At 49.9% G+C, this 12,360-nt stretch overlaps 6 protein-coding genes across 6 annotated transcripts; 5 read left to right on the forward strand and 1 right to left on the reverse strand.

Moving 5' to 3' along the window:
- Window positions 1-378: 378 nt before the first annotated feature.
- On the forward strand, window positions 379-1,816 carry BO80DRAFT_354756 (uncharacterized protein; the record flags this gene model as incomplete). Its single annotated transcript, XM_025715719.1, has 4 exons — window positions 379-560; window positions 611-673; window positions 726-1,594; window positions 1,641-1,816. 4 exons carry the CDS (start codon window positions 379-381, stop codon window positions 1,814-1,816), a joined length of 1,290 nt encoding a protein of 429 aa, XP_025575594.1.
- Window positions 1,817-2,827: 1,011 nt separating this feature from the next.
- Window positions 2,828-5,605, forward strand: BO80DRAFT_444714 (uncharacterized protein; the record flags this gene model as incomplete). The annotated part of the gene is made up of 5 exons (XM_025721448.1): window positions 2,828-2,946; window positions 3,000-3,193; window positions 3,266-3,941; window positions 3,993-4,605; window positions 4,661-5,605. 5 exons carry the CDS (start codon window positions 2,828-2,830, stop codon window positions 5,603-5,605), a joined length of 2,547 nt encoding a protein of 848 aa, XP_025575595.1.
- A 690-nt stretch (window positions 5,606-6,295) lies between these two features.
- Window positions 6,296-7,543, reverse strand: BO80DRAFT_381269 (haloacid dehalogenase superfamily protein). Its single transcript, XM_025716833.1, has 3 exons — window positions 7,443-7,543; window positions 7,229-7,388; window positions 6,296-7,085 (listed from the first exon to the last, which is right to left on the reverse strand). The coding sequence occupies exons 1-3, from the start codon at window positions 7,460-7,462 to the stop codon at window positions 6,387-6,389; spliced, it is 879 nt and encodes a 292-aa protein (XP_025575596.1). The 5' UTR covers window positions 7,463-7,543; the 3' UTR covers window positions 6,296-6,386.
- A 133-nt stretch (window positions 7,544-7,676) lies between these two features.
- Window positions 7,677-8,870, forward strand: BO80DRAFT_406285 (tetratricopeptide repeat protein 1). The gene is made up of 3 exons (XM_025717749.1): window positions 7,677-7,836; window positions 7,895-8,512; window positions 8,565-8,870. Exons 1-3 carry the CDS (start codon window positions 7,732-7,734, stop codon window positions 8,667-8,669), a joined length of 828 nt encoding a protein of 275 aa, XP_025575597.1. The 5' UTR covers window positions 7,677-7,731; the 3' UTR covers window positions 8,670-8,870.
- Window positions 8,871-9,114: 244 nt separating this feature from the next.
- BO80DRAFT_381275 (putative carboxylesterase) lies at window positions 9,115-11,112 on the forward strand. The gene is made up of 5 exons (XM_025716834.1): window positions 9,115-9,291; window positions 9,353-9,631; window positions 9,689-9,864; window positions 9,923-10,281; window positions 10,337-11,112. The coding sequence occupies exons 1-5, from the start codon at window positions 9,122-9,124 to the stop codon at window positions 10,955-10,957; spliced, it is 1,605 nt and encodes a 534-aa protein (XP_025575598.1). The 5' UTR covers window positions 9,115-9,121; the 3' UTR covers window positions 10,958-11,112.
- A 550-nt stretch (window positions 11,113-11,662) lies between these two features.
- Window positions 11,663-12,329, forward strand: BO80DRAFT_444718 (uncharacterized protein; the record flags this gene model as incomplete). Its single annotated transcript, XM_025721449.1, has 2 exons — window positions 11,663-11,772; window positions 11,819-12,329. 2 exons carry the CDS (start codon window positions 11,663-11,665, stop codon window positions 12,327-12,329), a joined length of 621 nt encoding a protein of 206 aa, XP_025575599.1.
- Between the last annotated feature and the right edge of the window lie 31 nt (window positions 12,330-12,360).

Consider the following 12,360-nt stretch of genomic DNA (forward strand, 5'->3'; position numbering starts at 1 on the left):
ACCTCTCTGTGCTCTGTGGCGAAACTCAATTCGATTATGTTGAAGCATAGGTAAACTTCTTCAAGGGTTAATGTTACACCCAATCACGCCACAGCAGGGAATTCAATTGACCCTCGAGTCCACATTTATAGTCAGCTGATAACCTCCTCGGCTGGCATTCGAGTCACCTGTTGAGTCTGTTATTCCCCGAGGCCAAAATTGGTTTCTTCTCTTGTCTCCGCAGCCGAGTATATGCAATGCACTTTGACCTAGAAGTGAAGGTACTCTGACATTGAAACCCCAGGAAGCCCTTTACTTCAAGCATTATTCTATAAGACCCCTCAAATTCTTTGAATTCTCCCTAATTCTTATGTTAGATAAGGAAACGTCAATTGCACGATGCTCGAAGACTCAATGCCCATATGTGTGGCGTCAACTTGTCACAATAGTGACGATGATGCACATAGCTCATCAATCAATGCCCGATCCCCCAGTCCCCAAGACCAGGGAAGCCTGCCGAGAACAGTAAAACAACGAGCCAGGAAAAGCTCCCATCTCAATTACTTCAAGAGTGCGGAATGGTAAGCTTCGGACTGTCTTTAATGGAACCGTATCTGATGGTGACATGCAGGTCAGCGGACGGCACCACAATATTGACAGATTCTGCAGACCACCATGTCAGGACTTGGATCTTGTCAGTTGAGATGCAGTTCCATCTTTGATATATACTGACTCGCCATGTATAGACCACTGGATCTGCTGGAAGAGAAGACATCCCACCAAGAGCTATTGCCCTACTCTGTCTTGCCGTCTGCAGAACCGACCTATGCAACTACCATGTATCCTTTCTATTCTCTTCAGGACCCTTCGACCACCTTGTTTCTCTCTTCCGTGCGCGACCATCCGATCAGATTGGCATCGGCTCTCTCTCCAACCTCCGTGGCGAGTTATTCTTTGGTGAATCCGATGACAGAAGCCTTCATCACGCCCCATTCAATGATATATCCATCTGTACTGGGAGGGACTCATTTTCTGACAGGATCAGACAGCCTGATTTGTCTCTTCGATGTCTCTCGACCCGGAAACGATGGCCCTGTGGCTTCAATGCCCACGATACCAAGTAAGCGTAAACAAGTCGTGGGTGGAGGCGTGGGTATGAAAGGAATCGTCTCTGCCATGGCCATGGATCCGACTGGGGCCGGTATATTAGCTGCCGGCACCTTTACCAGGCATGTTGGACTATATGGTTCGCATGGAACAGGGGAGTCTCTAGGGACATTCAGCATTGCCAAAACAGAAGCAAACCGTCACATTGGCGGCCGTGGGATTACCCAGCTGTTGTGGAGCCCCTGTGGAAGGTACTTATATGTCGCTGAACGCAAGAGCGATGGTGTCTTGATATATGACATTAGAGTTACAGGACAATTGCTTGGATGGCTTAAAGGTCGCAAGGCTTTGACAAACCAACGGATGAAGATTGATGTGGTCGCCAGTGGCGACGGCGGGTCTCATGAAATCTGGGCTGGAGGAACTGATGGATGCATGAGAGTGTGGCAGGACCCTACGCACTCTAGTGGGGCACAAGAACCCAAGTGGGAGTGGAGAGTCCATGGCGGTATGTACGTGATCATATGAAAGTGCATATCTCTAACATCACTTAGAATCTGTGAGCAGTACTGTGTTGCACCCATTGGGAAATATAGCAGCAACCACATCGGGTCAACGTCATTATGACAATGATGTCGCCAGTACAAGCTCGCTATCTGCCCCGGTTGTTGACAATAGCTTGAAGGTGTGGTATATGCCATTCTTAAGCACGAATAACGTTATCGATTGAAGGGACCGGGTCATTGTCGCGGGTTGGCCTATGTTATATTTGAAAGCCTTGTGCGGAAGGCCCACATCTTTGGGATCGCGTGGTGGAACAACATTCTAGAAATTTTGAGGCTCTGATCAACTAGACCCGCTGCTCTTCATGAACCAAAACCGCAGTCCCGAATTGACGAGGGCAATATGGGGCTAGCTTCTATAGTGGGTGTTACCACAGTTTCGTCAGGTTGCAAACCCCCGTGTTGCTGGAGGCTGACCAGATGCTCCACTCTGGATCCTTAAGAAAGGGCCACCCTGTCAACCACGACCTGTGTTTGTTCCGGAAAAAGCTATTCGAGTATATGGGATGTCAGCATCGCTTAACAATACCATGGATGAACACTTGATCTTTGGCCTTCATGCTCCCCAGTTCATTGACATTTCATTCACAGATATCTTGTATTTATTGGCATTGCTGGATATAATGGGATCTGTGAATTGTGAATGAATATCTATCGGGATCTGCCTACGATATTTCAGAACAAGAGAGCCTGGCCCTGTTCTAGTGTGCTAGTCTCTGGGCTTTTCATGGAGTTATCCATGGCCCAGCCCCTTCTGGACCCTGGGCCCACTGCACACCAGATGAAAGAATCTATGTGTTTGTGAATGCTAATTCCGCTTGTAGTTCACGCTCTGCCAGTTCACGCTCTGCGAATTCACGCAGTTCACGCAGCGTGAATTCACAGAGCGTGAATTCACAGAAGTGCTGTTGCCTGTTCTTCCAACACTTTAAATAGTGCAGCTTTCTTCATCTCTTCCCCTCTCCTCCGTTGAATATCAATCATCATTCCTCAGCATCCGATCAAGTGTTGATCCTCTTCTACTTTTCACTGTCCAACTTAGTTCTGCTCTTCATCTACGTCTATCATCTGTTTTCTTATAGCTTTTCTCTTAACGTATCTAAATTGCTTTCTTGTCCCATCGAGTGTCCAGGCATAGGTCTCGGCTCCACGTGGCTCCCAAAAAGCCAGAGTCGGTCATGACCTCTTGGACCTGGGGGTTTCCGCCAGCTGGTCCAGTAACGTCTACAGAGTTTGCGACGCCTGGAGGAGAGTTCATTGACGATTTCCTTGATAAACTGGAAACAGACGCAGTCCTGTAAGAGCCTGTTTGCGGGATGTCTTCAAACCATGATCCCTAACGTCTAATAGTCGTGACTGGCTTGCGGAACCTGGCAGTGGAGGAGCAGTAACGACCCAGGATCTTGACTATCAAGAGTTGAGTTTAGCGAATACCATGGCGCAGGAAGCTGGCGAGCAAAGGCATTTTGGAATCATTCCCGATACCTCGAACATCTTTCCCGATCATCCTATCTCGATGGACGAGGCGAATATGGATAATTTCGGTATGTTGATCGCATGCGAAAGTGTTCCGGTGCCTATCCAAGAAAATCATGACCAACCAGGATGTTCTATAGAGACCATAGGAGACTTTGATACTGCCGGGGTTCTGGATGAGCTTGAGGCTATGAGCTCAGGACAATACGATGTTACTGGCATAACACAGGGTGGCATTATGGCTTCAGCACAGCCCAACATGGCGTCGTTGCATGCTACCCAGGCCAACAAATTACCTGGAAATTATTACAGTTGTACCACTCCGAACATGATGGGGCCTGTCTCTGCTTCTCAACACAATGCCATGAAGCAAGCTGGAAGTGCATTTCCGCAGCAATATGGAAGCAATCACTACTTTCCTTATGGCACTTCCACTGTGGATAATGGTTCAATGGGCCCATATGTGTCTACATCTATTGAACAGCTGGCCGCCCCATTTGCTAACATAGCCGCCGGTCGATTCATTTCTACGCCCATGGGTCAGATATCTACACCTCCGTCTCAACGAGCTGCTGGTGGCCTCGCCCAAGGGTTTGTAACACCCATTAATCAGATCGATAGACCTAATGCGAACCGATCCGATACCACATCTTCGGGCAACTCGCAAAGCCTGCACAAATACAAAGTCGCCTCACCCTTGGCGGAGGGTGTTACGGATGCTACTGGCCATTTTATCTCTCTCCCTGCAAGTGTGTGCCAGACTCATCCTTCACATCAGCAGATGGAGGGCAACTTAGCCAGCGCGACCAAATTAGAGTACGTTTCTCTTAATGATTTCCTAGGAACCACTACTTACACTTCTTGTAGTGGCCAATCGCCCGCAAACAACTCATCGGCGTCTGGATCTGGACCGGAAACAAACTCGAGCCCGCCTATCTACCTCCCAGGCCAACTTGGGACAGTTGACGGTCTTGGTCAGGTGGGTGGCTCTAGCAGTAGCAGTTCATCTGCTATGAATGCTATATCCCCTCGTGTTAAGACTGCTTCCACTGCGGTGCATGGTATGAATCAAGGCACCGTTGAAGGAAATTCAAGCTCATCGGTCTCGAATTCGCCAGTCCCGGCTCTGGCCGACCATACTACTCTGCATGCGACTGCTATGAATTCACCGGCATCAATCTCCCGGCCTAGCTTTGTTCCTGACATCGTGAAGCTCATGGACCCTACAGCGTACAACATCGATATCGAAACCAAGTACTCTTCCGTGACAGAAGCTAGAGAAGCAAATCGGGCCTCGTCTGGTCTTCAGGGAAATGACATTCTTCCGACGACAGACCTCCAGAAGAAGGCGATTGTTAAGGCCCTCACCAACGCGATGCTGAGCACCGAAAACGCCGAGGATAACCCCGGAATGGTAAAGCCATTCAAAGAAGGCAAATTTGGCTCCGAGAGGGTTGAGGCTGTCTGTTGGGAGCTTTTAGTAGGAATCCAAATGAATGAGTGCCGTCGTTCTATGGGGCTAACTTTGTTTTCAGGAAAGTGTCATTGTCAGGCATACCTCGGGCTCGTTGTTGGCATCTTACGGGATTAAGCGCAAGGGCACTGGCGAGTCAATGTCCTTCTACGAGCGCATAACCAGAATCCTGCAGTGCCTATCAACGCAAAAGACGATATGCAAACACCTCTTGGACCCCCTCTACATGCATCAGTTTGTCGACGATCCCGTTTCCGCTTATAAGCGCGTCATCGCAAACAAGACCTTGAATAAACGCAAAGGGGAAGTTATGAATGCTGGGAAGCAGGTCCTCGGGGCCAAGAAGACCAACGCACCTACCACGAACAGCCAGGGAGTCAAGATCGAGGAACCTAATGCCGGTGTTGCTATGACGCCCACGAACACTCCTGGAAGCGTCACGACCAACGGAAGAAATATCCCCGCAACACCCACAGGAGCCATGCGACACCCATCCGCGAATGTCACTCCCCAACGAGGCAATCATATGTTCCCTGTGGCGATGGGTGCAGGTACGCTCGCCCAACTCAGTCAAGCCCGGGTATCGCCCTCGCTTGGAAGAATGGCCACTACACGCGCGCACACGAATCGCATGATGGGCCCAACATCGCACCCAAGACAAAGCGTTGGCTTCGTTCCCATGACACCGCTTTCTGGGCCCCCATCAGCTCACGTTAAACCGCTGGACACTCTGTACAATCCGGAGCAGGTGCTTGGGACTCTCATGCAACGCAATATCACAAACCCCAATACCAACCCCAATGCCAACCCCAGCATGAACCCGGGCAGGACTCCCGGCATGAACGCAAACACGAACACCAACTTGGTGCACGCAAGCATGATGAATCCCAATGCCCAAATCAGACAGCTGCAGCAAGCAGCAGTCGCTGCAAAAGGAGCTCGCAAAAGGACATTGTCCGATACTGACTTCGAAGGCCAAGGTTCCTCAGCTAAACGGCAGCATTAATATTACTCCATAAACAACCTAGCCCGGCGAGATGAAAGGATAGGACTGCATCAATGAAGACAAGGAACGCAACGGCACTGGTTGCCCGTTAAGACATCACTCTTCGAACACTTGCGATGACGAGGACAGGTTCTAGATAGTAAGAAAGCGACTGCACCAATGGCACGTTACGACACAACTTCCAACACTTTGGCCAAGACGACAGACAGGCCTCATACGACGAACCTCATCTACAATGATCCATTTATGAGCTGATCTATGATTGACGAATAACGACTTTACGAGGGCTTTTGCATATGTACGGTGTTTTGTGATACCCAACCGAGATATTATCACGATCTATTTGCGCTTGCATTACCATTGGGATTATTTTCACCTCACTTTGCTCACGATTGGAAACCACATCGACTTGGATTTTCCATCCCAGGAATCAATTTGCCGCACACTTCAGCAACTAGCTCTGCAAGCTCATCCTGTACAGACCTCATCTTCACTCTTGTCGTTGGTTGAGGGTGCGGATCAGGATCATCACTTTAGGACAACATTTCCATGCCTCGATTGCTTATCTTAGACTGCCAGTGTTTTCTTTTTCTCTTTGGTCGGCGTTTTTGTGTCGTCTCGGTTTTTATTTTCCAGCTTTATTTTTGCGCTCATCATAGATTGTCCTTCGGTTTCAGCGCTCGGTCTCTTCACACATGTATCGCGGTGTATTCTCTACCTGACATGCATGTACAACATCAGATTGCCAGAATTTCTTTGTCGATAACTAAATAGACCAAATTTACACAGGACTTATTCCATAGCGTTCGTATGGGAAGTTCTCCAAGGAAGGCAATAGCTCTCCCCACCCATCGTCAATCTTCCCAGTCTTACCCGCGCTCTTCAACCGCCCCGAAACAATCTCATCCGCCTCCCTCTCAGGCTCAGTCTTCTCCTCTTCTTTATGTTCCCCAGTGAGCCCAGCCAGCACCTCACCCTCGCGTCCCTTATACGACTCCAACAGACCCGGATGCGGGACCCAAACGACCCTCATACCGGCCCTCCGACCCGCCTCAACACCAGGCACCGCGTCCTCAAAGACGAGACACTCTTCCGGCTTGATCTCAGTCTCTCCCTTTGCCCGGAGATTCGAGTTGATACTCTCCAGCGCAAGGAGATAGATGTCAGGAAGCGGCTTGCCCCTTCCCTTACCGATCCGAGGATCGTCACCCAGCACCTGTTGGGACTTGGGGAATGCAGAGAACAAATCTCCGAGGTGACCAGACTTGAGCACAAAGTTCTTGCTGTGGGAAGATGTAGCCAGAGCAAGGTGCACGGGCTGATCGGTGGTTTGGGTGGAGAGAAGTTTAGCGAGCAGATCTCTGACACCAGGGAGAGGCTGGGATTGAGGAAAGTATTTCTCTTGCAGGGCGGCTTGCTTCACACCGTATTCCTCTGGGGAGATGGGGAGCTGAGCCCAGTGGTGGAAGATTCTGCTGGCCTGGTTTGGTCAGTTACGTCACGGATTCAAATATGGAGTTAGGAAATGCAACAGAAGGTAGGCATTCATGCCATCTGACTGATGCAGACACCGGGGAACAACTGCAACAGGCAACTGGGGAGTTGGACGAGAGTCAGGCATACATCTGGCTGGGGACGACCCTGCAATTGAGCCTTGATGGACCAGGGAAGTGAAGGCTTTCCGAATTCATGAAGAATAGCATTTGTGATATCGGTGTATTTATCCTCCGAATCGATCAGCAGGCCATCCATGTCAAAGAGACAGGCCCGCACGCGGGGTAAACTGGGAGATGGATTAGTCAATTGTGGGTTATTTACTGCGAGATCAAAACCATACCTGGGGGCTGAGGGGGACATGGTGCAGGTAGTCTCCGGGGGTGAATAGGTAGGAGGTTACTGAGTTCTGCGGCTGGTTGACGGGGTTCATCTCCCTCCGCACGTTGGCGATGATATCGGTGATCGGCAGAGGGGAAGTTTCGGCCTGAGGCATGGAGGAGTCGACCGGGGCAGTGACTCCGACTTGCCGACTCCGCGTTCGCCGCGGAGCAGTAGCTTCTGGAATCCTGGGATCCCCGAACCAAGCAAGAAAGCAAGCACATACTTTAACGATCGTTGGTTAGCACAAAATGACGAACGACGCGAAGCAAAAAGTTGGCAATTCAGCCGACAGCGACGCTGAAGAAGAGGAAGACGTCTTCCACGATGCCCGCTTCCCCGCTGAAGAAGAAACGGTGAGCGCAGCTCTCCTAAGCTCCTCACCCAGGAATTATCTACTAACACAGATATTAGCGACTCCTGGAAGAGTCGCAGTCCATCAAAGCCGAAGCCAACAAACTCTTCACAGCTGCTTGCTATGACCAAGCCATCTCCTGCTACGACCGCGCCCTCGCCTCATGCCCCAACTACCTCGACTACGAGGTCGCCGTTTTGCGAAGCAACATGGCTGCCTGTTACTTGAAACTCGAAGACTGGAAAGCGTCGGTGGACTCCGCGACCGCCTGCATCGACCGCCTGGATAAAGTGATCCCTTCCTCGACAGAGACAGATGCGAAGAGCGCCAAGGGAAAGCAGCAAGAGTCGAGCGACGGAGACGCCGTGGTCGAGATAACAGGGGACGATGAAGAAGCCGAGGAGGAGCTGAAACGGCTACAGAAGCTGGACGATAGGAAACGTGATGTCATGCGTATCCGAGCAAAGGCGCTTATGCGACGCGCGCGGGCGAAAATGCAACTAGGCGGTTGGGGGAACTTGCAGGGGGCCGAAGAGGACTACAAGGAACTGGCTGGGATGGATAATCTTCCAGCGGATGATAGACGAGTAGTCCAGAAGGCACTCCGAGAATTGCCTGCGAAGATAACTCAGGCGCGGGAGAAGGAGATGGGGGAGATGATGGGGAAGCTGAAGGATGTAAGTTTGCGTTACTCACAAGCATCCCTGTCAATATACTAACGGGAAACAGCTCGGAAATGGGATCCTTAAGCCATTTGGCCTGTCGACGGATAACTTCAACTTTGTGCAAGATCCAAAGACGGGTGGATATAGCATGAACTTCCAGTCTGGTTAATCGCCGAGCGAGTTAAGCGTCACATTGCATTGCGGAGTTTGGGACCATATAGCTGAGCGAAGTACAATTGGATGTAATTTCACAAGCAGGGAGCTTTCTATTAGAAGGAGATATCGAATTTAGATATCCTACAGAGGAAGAAAGGAAGAAGTAAGAAGACGAAGACATTCCTTGATAATGTTCCTCTAAGGTAGGTAGATTGTTCATAGGACTGTTTGTAATTCCATATATTCAATGTGCCTAACCTACACGAGAGATCGACAAGCACAAACGATCAGGAACAGAGACGCCACTACCCAGGCGATCTGCGCTTGAGCGTCCCAACATTCCCTCCGCAAACCCACGTTGGGGGATTTCCGAGCGGGGCATATATCCATAACTCCGGACAGGCATGGGGAATATACCACCCCTGTCCGTCGCTGAAACCTCGTCACCACCCACACATCGCAGTCATGGCGAACATAATCCAACCTACCACACATCTGGGCGAGGTCCACGGTAAAATTGAAAATGGTGTGTCCAAGTTCTTGGGGATCAAATACGCCACCTTGAAGAACAGACTTGCAGATGCGGAGCTGGTGGAACGGCGCGACGGAGGCGTTCTCGACGCAACTCAGGACGGGTGAGAGATCTCGACGCAGAATTTTGCATAATTATACCACACACTGACTGCAGGATGTCAGTCCAACTGCTATTTCACCCCTTGGTGGATGTGATCTAGAACTCAGCGCGATTCAGCATACCCTACCCAGGAAGGAGCTCACCCAATCAGATGTGGACTGTCTGAATTTAAATATCGCCGTCCCCGCAGACACACCTGCCTACTCCAAACTCCCTGTTTTCGTCTTCATTCATGGAGGTGGTCTCATGATCGGGGCAAATTCTTGGCCACAGTCCGACTTGAAGCGTTTCACTAAGCTGTCGATCGATAATAGTCTGCCTATTGTTGCAGTCGCTATAAAGTGAGAGAGGAGCCCCTTGTTGTGCATGGAATTTAGATCAGCTAATGCAGGTTAAAGCTACCGCCTTGGGTTATTTGGTTTCTTGACCTCTACTGAACTGCGGAGAGCCGGGTACAAAGCCAACAATGGCCTCCGGGACCAGAAAGTGGCTCTGGAATGGGTACATAGACACATTGGTGATTTTGGAGGAGATCCAAACAATATCACTGTTGCTGGAATGAGTGCAGGAGCAGGTAAGGCCAAGATATAAGCGGTCATTCTCCGCAACCAGAGAAATGTTAAGTTTTCTAGTATCCCTCACATTTCACCTCGATTCCGAAAGACCGCTCTTCAAACGCGCCATTCTCATGAGTGGCTCTCAATTTTTTGTTCAAGCACTGCCGTATGATGCGCACGAAGACAACTACCGACAGGCTATGTCGGCACTTGGCCTGGAAGATGCCACACCAGAGGAAAGAATTAAAGTGCTCTTGAATACACCTGGCCAAGACCTACTGGCTAAGCTACCACCGTCCGCCTTGACCGCACCGGCAGTTGACGGAGACATGGTGTTGTCTGCTACTTATGCGCAGGTAGCTGATCCGACTAGCGATATCCCGAAGGGCAAGAGCTGGTGTGAAAAGTTATTGATTGGTGATGCCCAACACGATGTGAGTTATTGCATAGAAGACAGAGTTGTTACTGTGCTGATGCTTCTCTACCTAGACCAGCATCCTTGCAGTAATAATGCCACATCTAAAAGAGGCATGTGCAACGCGATTTGTCAAAGCTATCAACTCTGTCTTCCCACTACAACCAGACATTATGACACGGATCTTAACTGTATATGGGTTGACTGCCGAGACTCCAGACGATGAAGCCTTCAGCGCAGTTCTCGCTTATCTTAATGACATTTTTATATCTGCTCCAACGCTGGCATACGCACGGGGCTGGAAAGGGAACGCATATGTTTACTATTTCAACGAAGAGAACCCCTGGGAGGGACCATGGAGGGGCAAGGCCAGTCATGTCTTGGATGTTGCTTATCTTTTCCAGAATTTTCAGGAGTTTATGATTCCGGACCAAGAGAAAATCGGGACTGCATTTGCAGTTGACTTTTTCAAGTTCTGCCATGGCACTGAACCATGGCCTGCCATTATGGATGGAAATATCGGAAATGAGTTTACAGCACGCGTCTACGGTCCCAGCTCAGAGGGGTACACGGTTGACCAAGTAACTCAACCTCATGGTGGCCACAGTAAGCGGAGATCGACCCTGTTTGGCCTTTCGGACACGGTATCGCTGGATGAATTGGCAAGAGTTGCTACTTTATTTCTCACAACCTGAATTCAAGTTCTCGAATGCATGAGAATGATACTCTAGATATCTGTTGACCTGCGATCCCCCATATGGCGTCCCGATGCAGAAATCTTTCCAATAACCTTGTACACTGGGGCAGAAAGCAATTCTCTGTTGCTCTTCACTACTCCATGCCCCTGTAGCCTTCATCAAATCAATGAACGTTTGTCTGCTTTGTTCTTTTATCCTCAATAGGGTTATTAGAGAATATTTAGGTTGGGGAACTAAATCCAGACCACGCTCAGCTCCATCCCGATCATATTCTAGTTCGCGGAAGTCGACTGCTGAAATGAAACAAGGGTGTGTGGGTGACCAAGCTTTTTGCCGGTGAATGGATGATGGCTCATTTGAAAGGTTCCTACATCTCGCAGGAATAACCCGGCGATATTGGGTGATGTGACTCGCTCAAGCTGGATATAAGGATGCCGAAGCCTGCGTCCTTTAGGTCTGGATTTATCAGGAACCATCTGCCCAGCCCAATTCTGATCCGATAGTTCAAGGCTATCAAGTTCCATCATATCCTTGCACGGCTACAGCGGACAAGAGAACGAGGACGGTTGCGACTTCCCTAACAGGGAACACCGCGCCCTCGACACCGGCCTCTCCATCCCAAACGACCTGACCTTCTATTTTTCCTAGTTGTCAGCTCGCTCCTCATTATCTCTACCCAATTCATTTTTATCAATACCTAAAATGGAGACTGTGAACCCGCTCCTTTTTGTCAACCCGCCGTTATCGCCCAACTGCCTCAACCCGCTATACCAATTCCAACCACAACTGGGAGGAGAACTCACTGGAGAACTGTAAGCCTTGGCTACCGAATATTAAACAGTAAGCTCACTGCTACAGATCTCCTTACTTTGCAGGAAACCGCATCTTCCTACGTCTACACCGGAATGTAGGCAAAAGCCGGACAGTGGTATGCAGGATTATTCACGTCTTCGAACCATTCGATACTGCGTGTGTGGTAGCCATCAGTATTGAGCGACCGCCCTTAGGGCTGGAAGGCATGCTAGTTGTCAAGATGTTTGATCGACGCTTTGCAACTTCCCAAAGGCTAAAGCATGGGTGTGCATATTGGTCTCGTGATATTGAGGTGAAATTCCGGGAGTTCATCCGGGGCAGAGAATCAGGTAGCTTCTTGGCGAACCTGAGCACCAAAGTACCGAGTGAAGAAGGGCAAAAGCACTGGCGCGTTGGTCGGCGCGAAGCACATATCGCAGCGGTCATGCGAAGGTACTACATAACTGAGATGGAGACATATCACAGGGTCAGAGCTCTCCAAGGTGCATACGTCCCTCGGTGTTTTGGCAGTGTTCATTTGTCATGGGACTGTCGGATGTACCGGGACATACTATGAGCTGGTCATCTCCTGGACTCCTTCTCCAGTA

The sequence above is a fragment of the Aspergillus ibericus genome (assembly GCF_003184845.1).
Source record: "Aspergillus ibericus CBS 121593 unplaced genomic scaffold BO80scaffold_18, whole genome shotgun sequence".
NCBI classification, from domain to species: domain Eukaryota; kingdom Fungi; phylum Ascomycota; class Eurotiomycetes; order Eurotiales; family Aspergillaceae; genus Aspergillus; species Aspergillus ibericus.